At 32.2% G+C, this 23,382-nt stretch overlaps 3 protein-coding genes across 3 annotated transcripts; 1 reads left to right on the top strand and 2 right to left on the bottom strand.

Annotated features, from left to right (window-relative positions):
• Positions 1 to 1,075: 1,075 nt before the first annotated feature.
• On the bottom strand, positions 1,076 to 14,528 carry LOC123657113 (probable enoyl-CoA hydratase, mitochondrial). The gene is made up of 6 exons (XM_045592698.1): positions 14,295 to 14,528; positions 12,944 to 13,120; positions 12,602 to 12,750; positions 11,558 to 11,762; positions 10,912 to 11,099; positions 1,076 to 1,242 (listed from the first exon to the last, which is right to left on the bottom strand). The coding sequence occupies exons 1-6, from the start codon at positions 14,401 to 14,403 to the stop codon at positions 1,177 to 1,179; spliced, it is 894 nt and encodes a 297-aa protein (XP_045448654.1). The 5' UTR covers positions 14,404 to 14,528; the 3' UTR covers positions 1,076 to 1,176.
• A 580-nt stretch (positions 14,529 to 15,108) lies between these two features.
• LOC123657117 (nucleoside-triphosphatase THEP1) lies at positions 15,109 to 16,678 on the top strand. The gene is made up of 4 exons (XM_045592701.1): positions 15,109 to 15,313; positions 15,395 to 15,651; positions 15,734 to 15,928; positions 16,506 to 16,678. The coding sequence occupies exons 1-4, from the start codon at positions 15,271 to 15,273 to the stop codon at positions 16,572 to 16,574; spliced, it is 564 nt and encodes a 187-aa protein (XP_045448657.1). The 5' UTR covers positions 15,109 to 15,270; the 3' UTR covers positions 16,575 to 16,678.
• Positions 16,679 to 20,515: 3,837 nt separating this feature from the next.
• LOC123657121 lies at positions 20,516 to 23,376 on the bottom strand. The gene is made up of 4 exons (XM_045592705.1): positions 23,356 to 23,376; positions 22,237 to 22,393; positions 22,031 to 22,119; positions 20,516 to 21,156 (listed from the first exon to the last, which is right to left on the bottom strand). Exons 2-4 carry the CDS (start codon positions 22,329 to 22,331, stop codon positions 20,891 to 20,893), a joined length of 450 nt encoding a protein of 149 aa, XP_045448661.1. The 5' UTR covers positions 22,332 to 22,393; positions 23,356 to 23,376; the 3' UTR covers positions 20,516 to 20,890.
• Between the last annotated feature and the right edge of the window lie 6 nt (positions 23,377 to 23,382).

The following is a 23,382-nucleotide window of genomic DNA, read 5'->3' as shown; positions in this document are numbered from 1 at the left end:
TATAATAGATATCATGAGAACTTCAGCGGGATTTAAGCCGAGTTAGGGTCGAGGTTAGGTCTCGAGGTTCGGCGGAAACGAAGTGCAAAGAAAAAAAAGCAAAGACACGCGAGCAAGGCGCTCCTTCCCGCGCTCGGGAATATTGACAAGCAAAAGTCTATGCGTTAAGCATAGTCTGTATTTTTATAAATTATTAAGTTTAAATTTAGATATTAAATTATTTTATAATTTAAGGAGTAGACAGGAATATTAAATTTAGAATTTCTAATTACAATTAAATTGATTTTATTAAAGAAAGATCAATAATTATTAAAAAACATCAGCGGCATCTATCAAGTCTGTTAGAGAAAAAACGCCGATATGAAACACAAAAAGTCACGAAGTGTTGAAAAATGCCGATAGATAGCGCTACAAGTAGAAGCATGATAAAAATAAAGTGAAAAAACTTAACCTTTCTATTATTATTTTTATATTAGTGATTATTTTTTAAAAATTAATACTGAGCCTAGACGTGGACACTGACGAAGGGACCGGTCCACAAGTTTAAAGTCGATTAACGTGCAATGGAACGGACTATGCTTAGGGTTTCTCTCAAAGGTAGGATTAGAAATGAGACTATCTGCGAGAGGACGAAAGTAACCGACATAGCCCACAGAATTAGTAAGTTGAAGTGGCAGTGGGCTGGTCATCTGCGTATTGCGGAAAACCGATACGTCTGGCACGAACTTAGGGAGGCCTATGTCCAGCAGTGGACTGCAATAGGCTGAACTAACTGACTGAATAGTAAGTGCAAGTTAATGTAATTTAGAAATCTTTTGAGATTTTTTAGATTTAACTTTTCTCTCTGTAGCACTTTCCGCAGCACAACACCTTCCCATTTCTTTTTAGTACAACTAATTTTAAATAAATAAATTAACATTTTATTTTTAATTTTTTTATTTCTTAATTTTCTCACTTTTTAGTTATTTTAAAGTAAATAGCAGTAAAAAGTTATTTTAAACGAAATAAAAATAGGTTTAATATTGTAAAAATATATTTGTATAGGTATGATCAACATTAAAAAAAAATACAAAAGTATGTAGGTGTATAATATATAAATTTTACTTATATTTTAAGGACTGTTGGAAATAATGTGACATGCATCTTCAAAGCACTTTTAGTGTTTTTCGTATGCACTTAATTGTTTTTGAAGTTAGGAGCTCTCTTTTCGATGAACGCAGTCATGCCTTCCTTACGGTCCTCCTGCAAAATCATGCAACATGTTTATAATTTGTATTTCACTACACAGTATAATTGTTTGCTTGCTTCTCGCAAAAGAAAAATAAACCAGCTTGATATTTATTATATGAAAGATGATTCTCATCTTCAGCAGTAGGCAGCTATAAGCTGTCCTAATATTTAAATTTTGCACATTAAAATAAAAACGCGTGTTAAATGAAATTGTTGTGATATATCACTAGTAAGTAGAGGTGTTCGCAACGGCTATATTTTAATAATACATTATAACGATACGCTACTTTTAAAACGCCTATTATTTTTTACGTTTCGTTGCGTTTCGATTCTCGCTGTTAAACGTTACATATAATAAATTATTTAATACTAGCGGCCCGCTCTCGGTTAGGGTCGGTTAACTCGTTTTATCAATAAAAATTTTATGATTTTTATGTTACAATATATCGATTATATCGATTGATTTTTTTTTTAGTTCGATATAATATTTGACTATTATGTACAACCCTGGAAACTAATTTATGGGGTTGGGGGGAAAGAGGGGGGTTGGGTGGGGGGGAGGAGGGTGGGTTTTCACCCCTCCGGCAGCCTATTTTCGTGTAAACCCCGTTGTTACAGAGATAAGGTTAAGGTTAAATTTTTGTTATTTTTGACTCCACCTTAATTCTGGTGCTGCGGTAAGTTTACTCATGCTCCGTTCTGCGACTATCACGCGTTATTTTCCAAGAAATTTACGTAAAAACGATTTTTACTGTAAGATGAAAATACGATACGAACTGACCTTTAACGACTGACGAATAGACACTTTTAAACAAAATAACGCCACTTTTAAACAAAATAACGCGTAGTTGTGCTGCGGGACGTCCACTCATGCTCCGTTTTGGGACTTTCACACGTTATTTTTCGAACTAATGGTGAAATAAAATGATAATTTAAAACACAATAACAATTATTAAAAATACGATACGAACTGACGTTTAACGACATAGACAACATAAACTGAGTTCTGGGACAGATTATTAAATGCATAATATAAATTATATAAAAATCATTTTTAAGATTTAATAATCTAAGCTATTTTTATTTATTATTAATATCTCAAATAATTGTAATTTTCTTTTCTTAAAGTACTTTTAAATTTGTATCCATAAATAAGTCAGAGATAGAAATAGATTAAAAATACTTTGAGATAGTTTAACATTGCGTGCTAGAATATAGGTTTAGAAATTCGAAAAATACCCAAAACCGAATCGGAGCACCCCACTGTCCACGTGGTCTTGGTCTGTCCTACCCCTAGAGTGTTTTTTTTGTGCCGCGGAGGCGCGGAGGGAGGGCAGCCCTCGCCCGCCGTGCGAAAGCGCGCGAACGAATGCGTAGAGGAGCGGCTGAGGCTGGTCGCCGCAGGCGACCAGCCTCCGCTGCGGAACGGAGCATGAGTGAGCGTGCTTTCGCACGCAAGGGCGGAAGGGCTGCACTTCCCGCAGCGCCGGAGCCAAGCGTTCCTCTAACTTTCGAAATTCTTCTTCTAGCCTGAAAACTTTAACCATGGATATCTCCATAACTATGGGGTTCTGAGGTGTGACAGTGGTACCAGGGGTAGCGTTCCCCATCCTCTCCCCCCTTCCCCCCACGTCGTTAAACGTTGTACTTCTTAAGTTAGATAGGTTAGGGTTATTTTTTTTTTTTTTTTTTGTTAAACGAAACTGTCGTTAAACGTACTTCTTAAGTTAGATAGGTTAGGGTTATTTTTTTTTTTTTTTGTTAAACGAAACTGTCGTTAAACGTACTTTTTAAGTTAGATAGGTTAGGGTTATTTTTTTTTTTTTTGTTAAACGAAACTGTCGTTAAACGTACTTCTTAAGTTAGATAGGTTAGGGTAATTTTTTTTTTTTTTTTTGTTAAACGAAACTGTCGTTAAACGTACTTCTTAAGTTAGATAGGTTAGGGTTATTTTTTTTTTTTTTTTGTTAAACGAAACTGTCGTTAAACGTACTTCTTAAGTTAGATAGGTTAGGGTTATTTTTTTTTTTTTGTTAAACGAAACTGTCGTTAAACGTACTTCTTAAGTTAGATAGGTTAGGGTTATTTTTTTTTTTTGTTAAACGAAACTGTCGTTAAACGTACTTCTTAAGTTAGATAGGTTAGGGTTATTTTTTTTTTTTTTTTTTGTTAAACGAAACTGTCGTTAAACGTACTTCTTAAGTTAAATAGGTTAGGGTTATTTTTTTTTTTTTTTTTTGTTAAACGAAACTGTCGATAAATGTTTAATTAATTTTATATATAATATATAAAGTATAGCAATTAATTTTATATACAATATTAATTATATGTATATGATAATTTTAAATTAGATACGTTATGGTTGTTTTTTTTTGCAATGACAAAAATTAAAATAAAAATAAAAATATATTTCAGTAAAAAGTATGACATGAAATTAAAATAAAATACACTACAATCATTTTGTTTAATAGTCTGTTTTAGAACTGTTTATGTTGTCTATGTCGTTAAACGTCAGTTCGTATCGTATTTTTAATAATTGTTACTGTTTTTATTTTATGTACAGTTATTTAGATAAGAATAATGATTTTGTGTTTAAATTTTTTCTAAAAGTAATGCTAAGTGACGCGTTATTTTGTTTAAAAGTTTCTATTTGTCAGTCGTTAAAGATCAGTTCGTATCGTATTTTGATTTTGCAATAGAGATCGTTTTTACGTACATTTTTTTTGAAAATAACGTGTGAAAGTCGTGGAATGGAGCATGAGTGCATTTCCCGCAGCACTGGAATTAAGCTAGAGTCAGACACGGAGCTCTAAGGTATTGTAATAATCAAATCTAAGGTATTGTAACCTCAAAACTTTAACCACAATATTTTCGTAACTATGGGGTTTACACGATAATAGTTGCCAGGGAGGGTTAGGGGGGGTAGAAACCCACCCTTCCTACCCCTCCCAACCCCCCTTTTCTCCCTTAACCCCATAATTTAACCTTAAAACATTAACCACGATGTCTTTGTAACAACGGGGTTTACACGAAAATAGTCTGCCGGAGGGGTGAAAACCCACCCTCCTCCCCCCCAACCCACCCTCCTCCCCCCCACCCAACCCCCCTCTTTCCCCCCAACCCCATAAATTTCTCGCCAGGATTGTACATAATTACCTAATATTTTTAAATGAAAGTATCTTTTACAATATTTACATTCCGCTTTCTTTGTAATTTCATCCACCACAGTATGACAGTAAAATAATTCCACATTTGTTCTTTTCGTGGCATAATTAATTAAATTATGCTAAAATACTATGATTAAACTCACTAAACAACTAAATTATATTTACAGTTCCTCAAAACGCATCATCGCAATCGTAAAAAATAACAAACTCACGAAAGTAATGATCATACGAGAACAAACGCGTTGTCCATACTGATTATTTAACGAAACGAAATAAATAATCTAATGTGTAGTATAATACGAACAAAAATATTCTGAAATATTACTCTTTAAAAATATATTAGTTCTGGATATAGAAAGGAAAATAGTTCTTATTCAGTTACAATAGAATAAAATTTGACAGGGGACTAATATATGACGGCAAGTTGAGATGTTTTTTTTTTTTTTTTTTTTTATGGACTGCACGTTAGTGCATTGCCAATGACGAGCAGGAATTAAGAAAAATGTTCAAAAATTGTGGATAACGGACAAGAGGAATTTATGAGAGGATTCAGAACAGGATAGGAAGAAACAAAATAATATATTTTATGATGAAAAGGAAAAAATAAAAATAAATAAAAAAACATATACAGTATATTAAATGTCTATATTATTAAGAAATATATAATCCAATAGAATTTTATATATATCATACTTTCTAGAAGACAATAAACAATTTATAGATGTAGGAAAAGGAATTTTATATTTAATCAGTGACTCTAGGAAACAGGAGCGGTTGAAAAGTGGACAAGAGAATAAAAGATGGTTAATATCCCCCGTTTCATAACCACAAAAACAGGACGGACTGGAAATAATTTTAAATCTAGCCAGATGGTGTGGAGAACAAGTGTGACCAAGCCTTAGTCTCGATATTATGCTACAGCCTTTTCTATTAAAATCCATATTATAAAACCATGGTTTTACCAAAATTTCAGATTGTAAACTATAATAATACGTTCCTTTTTGCCTACTACTATGATCATAGGACTCTTGCCACGACTTATCCATACAAAGTTTGGGCAAAGTTAATAAATCTGGGTAGGAAATTTTATATGGAAAAAGGTCACCACTTATTGTAGCTTCTCTAGCCAGAGTATCTGCTCTAACATTTCCCTCTATTCCACAATGGCTAGGGATCCAAGCAAGCGTTATTAAAATGCCTTTCTCAGTGCACTCCGTTAATAATTGTCTAATGCCAAATATATAAGGATGCTGTTGTTTAATTTTAAAAGGATTCTTGACAAGAGCTTGAATAGAACTTAATGAATCTGTGAAAACTATGGATTTTTTAAGTTTAGCTAACCTTATATATTCTAAAGCTTTTAAAATGCCTAAGCATTCCCCAGAGAATACTGTACATTCAGGAGGGAGTTTGATTTTTTGAACAATATTATATTGAAAGTGAAAAACTCCTACTCCGACATTACTATTGGCAAAATGTTTTGACGCATCTGTGAAAATATAATGATAATCGCTAAATCGTGTTTTAATTATTCTTTTAAATTTTTCATCAGCCCTAAAAGAATTTGTTTTTTCTATGTCAAAGTTTACAACATTAGGACTAGAAGTAAGGGCATTGTATGAACAAGAGAAAATTGGTAAATTACAAGAGCTTTGAATTGGAGCGGAAAGAGATTTCAATTTAAAATAACTTGTAACTAAACACGGGTTTGGTTTATTTGTCCAATACGAACTATTAGAAACAAAGTAAGCAAGTTGTTGGAGCTTTGCAATAATTGGATGATCAGTGACTTGAAGGCAGCGAAAAAGGTATTTGTCTGCCAAATATTGACGACGTAAATGCAAAGGAGGGTCACAGCATTCAGCCTGTAAAGCATTAATAGGGCTAGTTTTCATGGCCCCACAGATGATCCTAAGACATTTACTTTGAATTTTATCCAATGCTTTAAATCCCGACATTGACCCAGGTTCTAGCAAGAAGGTGCCATATTCTAATATGCTACGTATTAATGCGTTATATATCAATTTTAAGTAAAAGGGATGGGCACCCCACCATACACCTGCAAGACATCTCATAATATTTAGATTTCTCTCACATCTATTTATAATAAAATTAAAGTGAGGAGTTCCTGAAAGCTTTTCGTCTAAAATAATACCTAAAAATTTATGATGGTTTTTTTGCGGTATAATACTATTGTCATAAGTCACATGAAGTAATGGAGCTCTACGCATTCGATGAAAAAGAACGACGGAGCTTTTTGGTGGTGATAAATCGAGACCATGATTATCTAACCACCGTTTAAGATAACACAGAGATTCCGTTAATTTCGCAGACGCATCATCAATATTATTTCCTTTTATGTATAAAAGTAAGTCATCCGCATATTGCAAAACATCAACATTCTTGTCAATTGCTAAATCTAAATCATGGGTATACAAATTGAACAACAAGGGGCTTAAAACTGACCCTTGAGGTAAACCTTTGGTGAGGATTCTTAAATATTTTTGGTTATTATTGTAAAAAATAATTGATCTATCAGTAAGCATATTTATTATAAATGAAATAATTTTGCTGGGGATTTTAAGACTGAATAATTTTTGTCTTAGTATTGATACAATGACATTATCATAGGCATTCGACAGATCTAGGAAGGCTGAAAGCACAAATTTATTTACAGAAAAAGCTAATCTTATATCCGAAGTATATATACCTATATTGTCGTACGTGCTTTTATTTCGCCGAAAACCAAACTGGGACGAAGAAAGAAGAGAGTTACTTTCTACGAACCACTCAAGGCGATTTTTAACTAAATGTTCAATTATTTTTAAAAGGACTGATGAAAGAGCTATGGGGCGATATGAGGATGGGAGGAGAGGATCCTTGTTTGTTTTTAATATAGGGATAATAAGTTGACATTTCCATTCTAATGGGATATTGCCAGACTGAAAAATAGTGTTTAATATTTTTAGGTATATTGTCAAACTATTATCATTAAGATGGGAAATAAATGAGTAATATATACCATCAGGTCCAGGGGCAGAGTCTGAGACATAAGATAATACATTTTTTAATTCCGTTTTGCTAAAGGAAGAATTTAATCCTGGAGATTCGTCATGTTCGTCTGCTATGCTATTTTTGTCTAATAGGTTAATATTTATGTTAACTGTTGGAGGAGCAAGTTTATCTAGAAAATCATTTGCTATACTGCTGGGGAGTGATACAGAATGGGTTGTATTATATGCTGACTTGAATCTTCTTATTTTTTTCCATACATCTGATGGAGGAGTATGAGGAGATAAGGAGGAGCAGAAATTTCTCCAACCATCACATTTTTTTCTTTTAAAAAGTAATCTAGTACTGTTTACAATATTTTTTAATGACAGATAGTTTTCCAAACACATATTGTTATTATATTTTTTTTCAGCCTGTTTTCTTTTTTTTATAGCTTCCGTACAATCTTTATCCCACCAAGGTGGACTAGGAATATGAGAAGTTTCATTTTTCACTGGGAAGATTTCATTAGCACTTTCAATCAAGACATCCGTGAAAACAGGAGCATCAATAAGTGCATCATTTGACAATAATTGTAGCAATTTTGTATCTACTTTATTACTAAATTGCTCCCATGTTTCTGATGTAACATTATTAAGATTATATCTAGGGAGCAGTTTTATGTTCTGTTTTGGTATATTTACATTATTAATAGCACAAGAAGTGATTACAGGAAAATGATCACTTCCATAGGTTGAACTTAATACAGAACATGTTAATTGTGGCACAAACTGTGGAGAACAAATAGTTAAGTCCACCACGCTTTTACCTTCAAAAGGCAGAGTCCGCCTTGTAGGCTCTCCAGAATTAATAATACACAAATTATTTACATCAAGAATATCTAAAAGCTTTTTACCATAACTGTTACTTACTGAACTACCCCAGGACTGATGCTGGCAGTTAAAATCCCCTGTTATTATTAACGGCTTTGGAAGTGATGCTAAAATATTATTTATTTCATTTAAAATATTATTAGAAATATGAGAAATATATACAGACACAAAAGATATGTTATGTACACTTATAGCTAAAATAGAAAGTTCAGAACTATGTACAGGAATATTAATTAAATTAAAAGGAACGTTTTTCTCAATGAGAAAGGCTACTCCGCCAAAACCATCTAGTCTATCTTCTCTGATGGTATTATAATTACGAAACCTAAGATTATTACTTGGCCTAAGCCAAGTTTCTGAGATAGAAAATAAAAAAGGTTTATAATTATTTAATAAATAAATTATGTCGTTTTTTTTATTAATTACACTTCTGGCGTTCCACTGTATTATTATCTGGGAACTGTCCATTTTGAATTATATTTACGATACACTGTATTAAAGGGGCAACGATGGACGGTAAACTTTTGTTGTTTTGTAAGTAACTCTGTAATAGTGAAAGCACATCTGAAATTTTGGCAAAATCATTTTTAGAGTTAATGATATCTACTGGAGTTGAATTTTTTTCAAATTCATTGAATGAAAATTCTTTTATTATATTTTTATGAGCAATTTTATCATAACCTATATTAGGCTTAATAGGATCCCGAGGTCTAGATATAAATGTTTTTTTGTATGATTTATTAGGATTTTGGCTAATATTTACTTCTTTACTAACTTCTGAATAAGATTTGTATGATGCTGGTATCTCTTTATTAGCCTCTGCATATGATACACACTTTTCAGCCATATGTAATTTAATAGATTTTTGCCTATTGAATTCAGGGCACGCTTTACTATTTGCCATATGGTTGCCAGAACATAAACAGCAAAAATAATTATCATCATTGGCATTGCATGATTCTGATGTGTGCTCCTGACCACACTTTAAACACCTTGGCTTAGACCTGCACTGCAATTTTGTGTGTCCATAACGACAACATTTGTAGCATTGGATTGTGGGAAAGATGTAAAGCTCGACTGGAAGAGAATTGTAACATATAAAAATTCTTTTTGGGAGGACCCTGCCATCAAAATAGATTACTACTGATTGTGTGGGCTTCCACACAGTAGCGCCTTCAACAACAGTTTTGTAATTTAAACGTCTAACCTTTACAACTTTACCACAACCAATAGGTGTAGAAATATTTTTTATAATTTCTTCTGGGGACCATTCTATTGGCACACCCCTAACGATACCGATTCTAATAACATTAAAAGATGGTATAAAAGCGTGATAACTATTTTCAAGAAGCAGGCTATTATTTAAAAAAGAATTCGCATCTTTAAAATTATTAAATGCTACAGAAATTCGGTTTCGTCCTATCTTTTTCAAGCTGCCGTTAATAATATTATATATTTTATTTTTCATAAGGAAATCTCCGAATGTGATTGGGTGTAAAATCGTTCCATCGTTATCACCTTTTGTAATTTTTTGAACATGAATTAAATAAGGAGACACATCATTTTCATTATAAATATTTCTGCCTATGGGATTTTTAGAGACAGTGTTATCAGGTTGGAGCTGTGATTGTGGTACCGAAACGGGGACATTTTTATTATTTTCATTTTTATTCGTCTCATCTGATTTCTCAGACTCCGAACAATGACAACCAACTTTTTGGTTTCCCGCGTTTTTTCTAACTTTTTTATTACATTGTTTACAAATTTTATGAAGACGAGATCTCTTAAGTGGCTTTTTACTCATAGAGTGATCAGTTTCCATACTCGATTCATCGTAATCAATTGTAATAAAATTGCTAGGTTGCGGAATATATTGTGAATTAAAATCATTCCCGCCACCCGGGTCCGGAGGTTCGTTCATTCTATATAATAAATATTTACATACACTTACCGAAAATAGAAGAAAAACAAACTAAATACAAAACTAAAACTAAATAACTAAATATATACACTTTACACCTGATCTGAACTATATTTAAAGTAATTTTAATAGTAGCAAGAAAAAACACAACCGCGCGCGTTTAAGTTTCCCGCTCGTTTTTTTTCAAGTTGAGATGTTCTGGACATTGAAAGAAATTTTGTTCTTATTCCGTTACAATAGAGTACAATTTGGATCTGTGTACATTTGAGTTTTAATGTAATAAAAATATTCTTTCAACATAAATAACGCTTGCCAGGTAAAATAAATAATAGGTTGTATGATTATTTATAAATATTACGTTATTTTGTCCGCTATCTAATATAACAAACACGTCTACTAGTAAAACAATCAAAAAATCTAGATTAGGGATGAAAGGCACATATTAATACAATTTGTCAACAGTGTGTGTGTGTGTTTGTGTGTGTTTGTATATGTGTGTGTGTGTGTGTGTGTGTGGTTTGTGTGTGTGTGTGTGTGGTTTGTGTGTGTGTGTGTGGTTTGTGTGTGTGTGTGTGTGTGTGTTTGTGAACAGTTGTAAGTTAAGTATTCTGTTAATTTAAAGTTTAAAGAGTTAGAAAATGAAAAATGAAACAGTAGTTGGGAATAGTTGGTGTAAATTTTCAATAAGGCAATGAAAAAAAAGGCTTACTGTAGCGAAGGTGCCATAGAATGTTGATTTTTCAAATTGCAGTCCAGCTTTGAGAGTGGTTTCATAGGCTTGATTGACTGACTGTTTTGCCATTTTGACGATAAGAGGCGAGTGTGTTCCGATCCTCTCTGCTAATTTAATGGTTTCTTCTAGAAGTTTATCAACTGGGAACACACGGCTGACTAGACCTGTAGATACCAAAGATGTATTTGTTATGTTTTTGATAATGAAAACAAGAATACAATTTTTTTGCTTGATTGATTGATAGTTTCTGGGCTTTCGATTGTGCCAGTGAAACACAGTAATATAATTGAAATAGATTCATTTAGTAGATTTTTGTTAACATTTATATTTATAATTTTTCTTTAAATATACTAGCGAGTGTGAATTTTACGATAGGCATTTCTTTATATTGAAATAAACTTTTTTGCTGTGGCCTATGTCCAGCAGTGGACTGTATTAGGCTGAACCGTGTGTGTGAACTAAACTTCAAATTAACAGGTGAAGATTTATCTTGCAACATTTCAAAAAAAAATACGGGATATTTATGTCAGTAGGTAGATATTGTTTTTTTTTTTTAAGTTTTTCTGTTTACCACACATAAAAATCAAATTTTAACTGTGTAACTGTTCACTTTTATTCATACCCATTTTTTCAGCTTCATGTGCATCGATAAAGTTTCCAGTTAGTACAATCTCCATTGCTTTGGATTTGCCGACATAACGTGGAAGACGTTGAGTGCCACCAGCTCCAGGAATAGTACCAATGTTGATTTCAGGTTGGCCAAACTTGGCCTTTTCTCCTGCGTAGATTATATCGCAGAGCATGGCAAGCTCGCAACCACCGCCAAGCTAAAAAAAAATTACCTTTTTCTAATTTGTACGATTTTATTTTTGTGTTACCCACACACACAAAAATAAAATCGTACAAATTAAAAATAGCATGGTGTCGACTCCTGTCAAAGATTTTCATTGTAATATGAAACTTTGAATAGTTACGGGTTTCTGTAAAGAACTCACTATAGACGGCGCCACGGTCGCTTAGACCGAATATAAAATCATCACATCAAAAATTTCGATCTAGCGTGTACATCGTTCCATAGCTTAATTGGTTAGAGCAGCGACACGGTCAATCGGAGTTGCAGGTTCGATCCCCGCTGGAACAGTCGATTTTTGATATGATATTAAAAAATGTTTAAAATTACCTATTGTAAGCCTTAAGAATTGTTTTTACATTAGCATGAGAGCAGCTCAGAATCACGGCTTTCATTAGAGGCTAAATGAGTTCTGAGTAAGAGGCCCAGAAAGTATCTTATCTATCTAGTGACTTATCAATAAAGTGATTGTATTGGCAATACACTTCTTGTTGTGGGGAAAATTATAGTTTGTTATAAGCAAGACACTGTAGCCACTCCGTGAACTCATTGTCAATAGTATATTCATTTATGTATCAACTAATGCAAATTTATTATTTTTTTAACCTCATTAAACTTATGTTACTTTTGTGTTGGTGTGCAAAAAGTGTAAATAAATAAATAAATAAATTATGTATCTATTTCTATTGAGGACAAGGGAGCAAATAGTTGGAATATACTTTACATTTATATATTAAGTCAACGTTATTATATTAAGTATTGTCTCCTAAAATCTTAGTCACAAATAATTGTTAAAATATAAAAAAAACTACCAACAGCAAAGCCATTGACGGCAGCAATGATAGGTTTTCCACAGTTCGATACATCTTCCCACTCTTGTAAGAAGCCAGCTTTTGTGGTGCCACTGAAAGTATTGTTCTGCATTTCCTTAATATCGGCACCAGCAGCAAATGCCTTTTCATTACCTAATGAAGTGTAATGTGGTTTTAATTTAAAATATACTAGAACTATCATCTTTTTAAATTAGTTATAAGTAATTGTTATTGTGCATAAAAACTTATATATCAAAGAACATAATTATGTATTCCACATGTGTTCTTTGAAATATAATTTTTATTGTATAACGGTAAAAGGTATTTACTCTATATTTTTGTTTACCTGTAATTATAATAGCTGCAATTTTTTCATCAGCATCAAAGTCCTTGACAGCCTTACCGATTTCCTTGAAAAGAGCATTGCAAAGAGCATTCAATGCCTTGGGTCTGTTTAGTTGAATAATTCCTACATTCTTCTTAGCACCTACTACATCTACTTTTATGTTTTCATACTCGGGAGCTGTAAAAATTATAAATTGTATTTAGTTTAGTGTTACAAGTATGTTGTGTTATCATAATTTATGTTTGGCTAATATTTAGTGTAATTAGTGATAAGAAATTAAAAGTTAAAAAAAAATATACCTAGTTCTTTCACAAGATAATTGAATATAAAATAAATCTGAAGTTAAATATGTGTCACCAGCTGTATGATAAATGATAAGGTACATTTTGAGGAGTCAAGGTCATATAATTACTCAGTAACAAGAGATTTGTTATATAATTATTTATTGTAATGAATTAAATTACATTTTTTTTTCTCATTTGATTTGTGGTTTGAGAATTTTTTATGCATTAAGACAAGACTTATTTTATAAAATGATAATAAGGTTTTGAATCATGATTGATTCAAAATGTTACTATTATTTTATCTTATATATAAAATTCTCGTGTCACAATGTTAGTTACAATACTCCTCTGAAACGGTTAGACCGATTTTTATGAAATTTTGTGAGCATATCGGGTAGGTCTGAGAATCAGCTAACTAACATCTATTTTTCATACCCCTTAGTTATATCTGGAATAAGGGAGTTTATAACATATATGGCAAGACAACGTTTGCGGGGTCAGCTAATCTAATATATAAAATTCTCGTGTCATGGTGTTAAACATTGAACTCCTCCGAAACGGCTCGACCGATTTTAATAAAATATTGTGGGCATATCGGGTAGGTCTGAGAATCGGCCAACATCTATTTTTCATACCCCTAAGTTATAGGGGGGGGGGGATTAAGCGGGTTAATAAGATATATGGCAAAGCAACGTTTGCAGGGTCAGCTAGTAATTATATATATATATATATATGTGTGTTTTGTAATTTGATTTTTTTAATTTTAAATAATTTTCTAATTATCATTAAATTAATTGTTGTTTATTAGAAATATAATGTGTCATCTTAGGTTATATTAATGTTTATATGTTATATTCAAAATATACCATTTGCATTTTTTTTAATAAAAAAAATAGTACTCTACCACTATAAAAACCTTAAAAATTAAATTAATATTAAAAAGTTATTTTAATTAATTCAAGATACAAATGTGTTGTGTAGGTACTTTGGTTTAAATATGTGAAAAAAAATAAACGTTCATATTGTTGTACAGCAAAATGAGGTTACAAAATATGGTCAACAAGTACCTGTGCTGTAGAATTTAATAAAACTCGTATTAGTCGACGCTGCGAAACGACCGGTGTTTATAACATTTTTGGTGAATAAAGCACGAGTAATTGCAGCAACTGAAGCCATTTTATACAACCGGCTTATGGAATCTTCCGTCGCAAACTGAAATGAAAATGTTAACAAGAAATAACTACTTATAATATTGTGAACTTTAAACTTTAAAGACCTGTGGTAGGTACTACACAGACTACTAGTTACCTACCAACAAGTAGTCAAGTCAACTGATAAGTGATAGCTCGTTGTTTATTGGTACTTTAAATTAATTCGATAAGAGAGTTACGTCACTAGATAAATATACTCTTAAGGAAAAAATATGCAATTCATTTTTTAGATTGTACAATTCAAAGATGTGATTATCAATTAAAACATACGATTGTTTATTGGTATACAAAATGAAATTTTCGATTAGTTTATTTTCTCATCGATATTCGATAAGCTGTGTCAGTACCTACTACGAATATTTTATAGTTATTGCAGCTGGCATCCGTCAGCGTTTCCCCGGATTTGTCCTAGTTTAGAAGACGTCCGGGGAGCGTTCGGGCTTTAAATTGTAGTCCTGGTCCACAGTAGAATATGGTGGCGATTTATGATGTCATATATTTCGGTCCATATCCGTCAAATAGTTGTCCACAACGGAACGAATTTTTCTACAGCGATAGCACTAGTGTCTAGCGCTAGCTCGCAGTGCATACCGGAACATACCCTTTAAAGTAAATTACTGATGTCAAAATTGTCAAATGGTCAAAACACCGTGCAAAATATGAAAGTCAATAATCTTTGGATTTGGTCACAACTTTTAAACTTTATAATAAATTAGAACTTAGAATAAAAGTATTGCAGATACATTGGTACTGTAATACATTTATTAGTGATCTATGAACGATAATTACGACGTTTTGTACTGAGGCTGGAAAAAAAAATCTACGCGTTATTATGGCAGATAAAATCAAATTTTTCATAATTACCGGCGATCCGGGTTAGGTATCGGATATATATTTGTAATTTTAGGTAACCTAAACTAGTGCAAATTTTATGAATGGCGCAACTTAATTTACAGGAGTTGGTAAAACTACTTTGACGAAAAAACTATGCTCTTTATTGAGTTCAAAAGGAATTAAAACTGTAGGATTTTTTACTGAAGAGGTTAAGCGAAACGGAGTCAGGGAAGGATTCGATATTGTTACTTTAGACGGAATAAGAGGACGCTTGGCTAGAGATCAAAGCTTACTTGCTGTTCCTGTAAAATATACCGTAGGGAAATATGGTGTTCTTATAAATGAATTTGAAAATATAGCCTTATCGTCCATAAAAAAGGTGCCAGACTTAATTAATTCTTGATTTACTACTTTCTGTAAACATAAAAGAAAAAGTTATAATGGGAATGTAATATTTTCAGACTGATGATTGTCAAACATTGTTAGTGATAGATGAAATTGGGAAAATGGAGTTTTTCAGTTCTCATTTCAAATCTAGGATCAGGGAGATTTTCACTACAGATTCCAAAAATATAGTACTAGCAACAATACCAGTAAGGAAGAGTGATCATCTTATCGAATGTATAAGGAATCATAGCCTGGCAAAAGTTTGGACTGTAAGTAAAATAAAACACAAATTACCTCATGTTATATTTTGGCCTTTAATGTTCTATATAAATTAATAAAGCCATTAAACCCAAGAACCAATTATAAATTGATAAATGTTTCACACCCACCAACTGCCAGTAGGATGAGAATCCTGTCTTAGTAATCTGGAAATAAGATAAAAAATAAAAAAAATACTAGGGCTGAGCTGGTCTGACTTTGTGACTGCTAGTGCAGCAGCCCACCGGCTGTGCCAATCACCCCACTAAACTAAGAGAATAGCCATCTGTTTGAAGTAATCTAATTGAAATTAAGATCCAAGGCCAAATTTAATAAATTCTTTTTTTTTAGATAGAAGACAACATAACAATTATTTGACCCATAAAATGTTAATCATAACAAAAAACTACATTTATTGTAAATCAAAGGGCATGGGGGTTTTAACTTTAGCGATAATCTAGTATGTTTTTGTCTTGACCTATTACTGATTTGTACTAGTCTTAATAAAATTAGCAATCATAGAACTGTGTTTATTGTTTCTTCAGTTTTAAAGATATATCAGTCTATTAATAACATATATTATTTCAGGTTACAAGGGAAAATAGAAACAATGTGCATGAAGATATATTAAATGAAATTTATTTCTCAATGAAATGAGAATCTTTTACTTTTTGCAAACTAATTATTGCATAAAAAATTATAGTAATATTAATGTTTATACTGTTGTAGAAGTATATGTTGCCATATAATATTTATTTTAATTTTGGTTTTATTTATATTCCCAAATAATAAATAGCTTAGGGGTCGTCCAATAATCATGTGATGGTTTTTAGTAACCTTTTGACTACATACCTTCTTTGTTGTATGTGGTGAGGTTTTAGACTACCCTGTTCGAAACAATCATGAGAATTTTTTTTTGTGCCTCTAAATTGAAAACTTTCAGAATATTATCTTTAAATAAATACTTGTAATCTGATAAAATTTTGGAAAATTACGCATCATGATATGAATATCTAGACAGGCATTAAAAATTGCAGGGCTTTTGTGATTCTTTTTTTGTTTAGAAATAGCATATTCAAAGAAAAATAAATATATGTGATATCTTAATATAGGTTCTTGTGATATTTCGTGATGTTTTTTCGGACACCCTTTTAAGCCTCACGTGATTATTGGACAACCCCTTTTATAAAAAGCTTAGTGCTACAAAATTATTATTAAAAGAAAAAGTTCTTATATAACATGTACCTTATATCATTTTGTATATATAAACATTTGAAAAAAGGAGTTTACAAAGCTAAAACAAAAAATAAAACAACCTTGTGTAAATATGTCACAAAAATTATTATTTGAAATCTAGATATTATGACTAAATCACAATTATTCATATCCTACCTACGATTAATTTAACTTTATATCGAATAATTGTGTTTGCTCGCAAACTAAAAAAAAAAACCGACTTCAATTACATCGACGAGTAATACAACGTAGATCGACGAAAAAATTGTTGCGCGTTATCAAAGATTACTCAAAAAATAGTTGTCAGATCACAATAAAATTTATATGTGACCACATGACAAACATCAGCTTTCGATTAAATTAAAAATTATTAAAATCGGTACACCCGGTAAAAAGTTATTGCGGATTTTCAAGAGTTTCCCTCGATTTCTCTGGGATACCATCATCAGATCCTGGTTTCCTTATCATGGTACTAAACTAGGGATATCTACTTTCCAACAAAAAAAAAAAAAAATCTCAAAATCGGTACATCCAGTAGAAAGTTATGCGGTATAATCATAGATATAGTAAAAAAAGTAGATAATGCGCGGCCTTTGTTGTTAGTGAAGCCACAAAACTCGGCTCCTTCAAGTAAATACACGCGCTCACGCACACATATGCATCAAACTACGCTCATTTTCATTAGTATGTCACGAGGCTTCATACAGTAACTTTGCTTATAAAATGCCGTCTTGTGTGATTAAATGGTGCAAAAACAATACCAAAGTAAACAAAAAATCTGAAGGAATATCGTTTCACACGTAAGTACATATAAAACTTTAAATTTATTGTTATTCCAAAATAATATTGAGGTTATTCGGAACTTATAATTTCAATGTCACGAAATGACGTACCACGGGAGTGTTGCCAGTAGTTCTTTTTTTCAATACCCCAAAATGTGGGTAAGTAAATTGTACGCAATCAGAAAAATAATTAAGTAAAAAGTAGACATAGTTATTGTTTTTTTTTCTCGTGTTATTTTATGTTACATAAATTGAAAATAAAAAAATCAAAATATATTTATGAATTATTAACTCGTTTGTTTTATGTTTTAACTTTTTACAATTTTTGAGTAAACTAGGTACCCATATTTTACTATCAAATTTCATGGTTTTAGGTTTCCAACGAATATTTTAATAAGAGGTGAATGGGTAGCGGCTGTTAGACTGAGAAAATGACCACGATTATGCTGGCCATGCGCATAAAGTCAATTTAATACGATTAGTGATTGAAAAATATTTGAACATAAGACTACATCATATTAGTAAAATACAAACAATGACGATGACTCTGAGTTCTAAGCGACAAAAATTTAAAAAACTTATACAACATGAAGGATTCTAGGTTTAAGAAAAATAGGTAAAAAAAAACCGACTGCAAACTGAAAAGAGATAAACAGAGGGGATAGGAAGTGTCCATTCATACGATTATCTTACGAATATATTTTTTTATTATTCTACCGATTTTTTGTTTTATTTTTAGTAAATTTATTTAAAACTATAAACAGGTTTTTATTTTCACATACCCATTTTACCTATATTAAATTAATTGTTTAATAAAAAATTTAGGGACTTTTTTTAAAAGGTGTCAACACTTCACTCACTCACACATCTTTAAAAAAGTGGCTTCAGTTTTCTGTTCTAGGTGCGTTATCTACCTTTTTTTACTTGATCTATGGGTATAATACAACGTAGGTCGACGAAAAAAGCGTCAAGTAAAAACGCATTATTAGATATAACTCGAAAAGTAGTTGTTAGATCTCAAATAAATTTAAATGGGACCAATTGACACACACCACCTTTCGATTAAAAAAAAATTGTCGAAATCGGTCCACACGGTCAAAAGTTCTGATGTAACATACATAAAAAAAATACAGTCGAAGTGAGAACCTCCTCCTTTTTTGGAAGTCGGTTAAAAATGAATGTTGCTAAGCGCATAACTCGAGAATGACTCGACCAATTCAGCTAAGATTTGTTTTTTTTGATGTTCTTTAAGGCCCACGGAAAGTTTTTATAAAAAATAGTTAGAAGCGACACAATTTGAAAAAAAAAATGGTTTAATTTTATATACATATATTTTCTAGTTCGTTTTCACTAATACATACTTACATTAATAAGTCACTCATATCATTCTATTGATTTTCACTTAAAAAATAAGGATGGCATCTTGAACTTACAATTAATATCTTAATGAATAATCAGTCATATTGTACATCTTTATCATCTTTTTGCCGTGTGGTGTCGGCCAAGTAGAATAGCACCACCCCCTTTCTTCCCGTGGGGGTCGTAAAAGGCGACCGAGGGATAAACCTGGCGCAAAATCATCAGGGTCCTGAAGAAGAAAAACTTAATTTGAAACCCGGAATGGGGTCTCCGTTAAGCATTCGTGGCATAGCTCTAAAATGCGAAAGACTCTTGCAGCCGAACTGGCTCGACACGTATCGACTCGTCGTTCCTGTGGGCCTAGACAGTGAGGTCGAGAGGGTGGCGCAGAGCTTAGGCAACATTGTGTTTTCCTGAAGATTTGTCTTAGGCAACACAGTGTCTTTCTGACACTGTCTAAATCGTCTGCAATAGACGGATTAAGGCCAATGATGATGATGTACATCTTTGTTTCGTCTAAAAAGACACAAAGGTAATAATGTACAATCCTGGCGAGAAATTAATGGGGTTGGGGGAAAGGGGGGGGTGGGTGGTGGTAGGGAGTGTGGGTTTTTCATCTCCCCGGACAATTATTTTCGTGTAAACCCCGTTGTTACAGAGATTTCGTGGTTGAAGTTTTGAGGTTCAATTTTTAAATCGGAGAAAATTAACCTACCACCTTTAAGGTTAGAGTAACGCTTGGCTCCGGCGCTGCGGGAAGTGCAGTCCTTCCGCCCTTGCGTGCACGCTCACTCATGCTCCGTTCTGCAGCCGCTCCTCTACGCATTCGTTCGCGCGCTTTCGCACGGCGGGCGAGGGCTGCCCTGCCTCCGCGCCTCCGGCTTAAAAAAAAACACTAGGGGTAGGGCAGACCATGACCACGTGGACAGTGGGGTGCTCCGATTCGGTTTTGGGTATTTTTCGAATTTCTATACCTATATTCTAGTACGCAATGTTTCTAATTTTATTAGAATATTATGTCTGACGCGTTATTTTGTTTAAAAGTGTCTATTTGTCAGTCGTTATAGGTCAGTTCCTATCGTATTTTGATCTTGCAGTAAAGATTGTTTTTATGTAAATTTATGCGAAAATAACGCGTGATAGTCGCAGTACGGAGCATAAGTACACTTACCGCAGCACCGGAATTAAGGTAGAGTCAGAAATAACAAAAATTTAACCTTCGATAAAAAAATCTACCTGTATTGTACATTATAGTCGACACAAATATGAAACATAATAAATAACACATGAACAAATATTTGAGGTAGTTAGTAGACTCACATTCCATGGCATAATTAATAATATTAGCCTACCTACCACTTATGCAATTTAATTTTATAAAGTAAATTTTCATAATATTACCATGCAAATCAAACATAATACAATTTACATATTATTTATTTTTTTATTATTTGTACTTTGTGTGTAAAAAAATTCTCTCAGATCTAAGCATTTCACATTATTTAACTTTCTTTTTTTTCGTAATATTGGCCTTATATTGTTTCTAAATGAGTACTCAATAGCAATGAGAACTCAAAAAAAATATAACGTTTTGTATCAACTATTGTCACTAGAATTATCATCAAACTGTCCTTCTGATTCGTATTCTTCTATGGGATAGCAATGCTTGTAATACTTCACACGTTCAGCTACTGAAACTGGGTGTGCATCCACTGGACAAAAGTTGCCTGCCTCCATTTTTAGTTTTACAAAATGATTCCAAGTTTCAATTGGCTTGGTTCTTAAAAGAGGAGAAAAATGTGGAATCCAAAAATCATCGGAATCCCAATCCTCCGGAGAGCTGATTGGTCTGTCTTCTTCGTCTATTTTGTAGAAAAATGGATGAATTAGTAAATAAATAATGTAAAGTATAATGTACCTAAGTATGTACGAGTATTATTAGTTCTTAAAAAAAATAGATCGCGTTGGGGGACACGTCACACTTATAACACCCCTCTTTTTGCGTCGGGGGTAAAATATCATTCATAATGTAAAGTATAGCTAGCAGAATCTTGGTAATATCATAAGAATAACGGCTCCAATGTCACCCTTTAGATTTAAACTTTAAAAAAATGTCTTTCAATTTATTTAAATAACACTGATGATAAGAACTTTCATACTCGTATCACTGTCATCATCCATAATCACTGCAACTATACTTGATCAGTGTGCAAATTTTCTGCTTGACACTAAGATCATGCTGGAGTTGCAATGACAAATTTAGCATTAATACTAATAGTAGAGTATTTTCATAATTTTGTATTTGAGTTGATGTTTCCATTTTAATGTGCATTTCTCCCTAGAATATTTTTTCGAGTATCTTAAGCTTTCAGTCCTGGTTGTTTTCATACACACTGTAAAAGTAACAATTGGTACCGGTAAACTCTTGGTAAGGAAAATTATCTGTAAACCTTGCAGTAGCTTGACAATTTAAGGGCTGTTTCACCGTTTGTGGATGAAGTTTATCCTGCACATAATTTAAAAATAGACTTTAGTCGTTAGATAGTTTCGCTTTGATTAATAAACTACATTTTTTTAAATTCACAATTGCCAATAGAAATATCCTATATATATAATAGGATTTGAAAGTGAAAAAGAATAATGTACCATCAATTAGTGTTACACAACCTGTAAAACAGGCCCTAAATGTAAACTGTACAGCCTAATTCAACTAGGTTTAAAGTTTCACAACACTACCTTCTTCTTCACTTTTGGAATTGTATAACAATTCATCATCAGAGATGTTACTGGAATATTCACTTTCAGGTTGGATTTTCTCCACTTTTCTGTAAAAGTAAAATGATTAAATTACAATATAATACAAAACACATTGTCGTTATTTCCTATTATAAAAAAAAATTGTAAAATAAAAAAAATTACAGAATGAAAAATATAATTTATACCTTCCATTATATCTTCCAGGGTCCTTTGACCGAATTTTTTCTTTTTTTCTTACATATTCTTCATTTTCAGGTTCATCAAAGTAATTTTGGGCCATGTCTATTTCCTCTAATTTTTCTATTTCATTAGGAGCTTCATATAAATTGTTGTCATACAAATCTAGAATATGAAGGCAGGGCAAATTGCATAAATGCTCGGGGAGCATGCACAAGCTATTGCCATTAACAGAAAGACTATTTAATTTTTCTAGTTTATTAAAATTATGAGGTAAATACAATAAATTGTTATAGGATAGTATGCATATTTCTAAATTTGCTAAGTAACAAAATTCTTCTGGGAGACTAGATATTTTATTAAAAGATAAATTAATTTCTTTCAAATTAATATACATGTTTATACTTGAAACAATATTGTATATACTCATGTTGCTCAAATCTAAAACTTCTGTATCACAGCACTTATCTAAACCACTACAAGGTACTTCTTCCATTTTGTTTGGGAAGCACATATGTTCAGAATTGCCTATTATGAGCACTTTTGCTTTTTGAAATGTACCAAATAAGGGTAAATGTTTTATAAGACTACAATTATTGATAATGATATTGGTGACTACAATTCTATATTGAAGTAATTCTTTAAAATAGTCATTGTCTAAAGAACAAGTTAGGTCCCTGTTAAAACTTAAATTGATGTGCACTAAACTGGTACAATTTTTAGTCCATATCCAATACGGCGGGCCTAACAGTTTATTATCTGATATATTTAAATGTTCTATACAGTCATAAAAGTTTGGTGTGTTGTCGAAACATTTGATTTCATTACACGAAATATCTAAGATTTTAATTTTTTTAAGATTTGTCACTGCAACCGGCACTTCCTTTAATTTATTGTGTTTTAAATATAACTCAGTAAGGTTTTCAGGTAGTAGCATATTCTCATCAAATGCGTTTATGTTTTTGTCGCTTAGATCGAGTACTGTTATATTTTCTGAGACCAATACTAATGTATTGAAGACATTTTTTTTCGAAAGCACCTTGTCGTCGTCTTCTTCCATTTGAGATAAATTTTCGATAGCAGATTAAATAACATATATTAATAAAAAAAATATTTGAAAAGATAACCTCGAAGAATTATCAAACAAATAACCA

Source organism: Melitaea cinxia, chromosome 10, assembly GCF_905220565.1.
Source record: "Melitaea cinxia chromosome 10, ilMelCinx1.1, whole genome shotgun sequence".
Classification (NCBI taxonomy): Eukaryota; Metazoa; Arthropoda; class Insecta; order Lepidoptera; family Nymphalidae; genus Melitaea; species Melitaea cinxia.
This window is presented reverse-complemented; position numbering and strand designations above follow the sequence as displayed.

What these genes read in the sequence shown, in the direction of transcription:
- LOC123657121 (XM_045592705.1), bottom strand. Translation starts at nt 22,331, where the DNA reads ATGGCCCAAAATTACTTTGATGAACCTGAAAATGAAGAATATGTAAGA. An exon ending in CCTGGAAGATATAATGGAAG is followed by an intron (nt 22,120 to 22,236) that starts GTATAAATTATA and finishes TTACTTTTACAG; the next exon opens with AAAAGTGGAGAAAATCCAAC. An exon ending in TTCCAAAAGTGAAGAAGAAG is followed by an intron (nt 21,157 to 22,030) that starts GTAGTGTTGTGA and finishes TCTACAAAATAG; the next exon opens with ACGAAGAAGACAGACCAATC.
- LOC123657113 (XM_045592698.1), bottom strand. Translation starts at nt 14,403, where the DNA reads ATGGCTTCAGTTGCTGCAATTACTCGTGCTTTATTCACCAAAAATGTT. An exon ending in TATTAAATTCTACAGCACAG is followed by an intron (nt 13,121 to 14,294) that starts GTACTTGTTGAC and finishes TAATTTTTACAG; the next exon opens with CTCCCGAGTATGAAAACATA. An exon ending in TCTATGGCACCTTCGCTACA is followed by an intron (nt 1,243 to 10,911) that starts GTAAGCCTTTTT and finishes ATGATTTTGCAG; the next exon opens with GAGGACCGTAAGGAAGGCAT.
- LOC123657117 (XM_045592701.1), top strand. Translation starts at nt 15,271, where the DNA reads ATGGCAGATAAAATCAAATTTTTCATAATTACCGGCGATCCGG. An exon ending in CATAATTACCGGCGATCCGG is followed by an intron (nt 15,314 to 15,394) that starts GTTAGGTATCGG and finishes CTTAATTTACAG; the next exon opens with GAGTTGGTAAAACTACTTTG. An exon ending in CCTTATCGTCCATAAAAAAG is followed by an intron (nt 15,652 to 15,733) that starts GTGCCAGACTTA and finishes TAATATTTTCAG; the next exon opens with ACTGATGATTGTCAAACATT.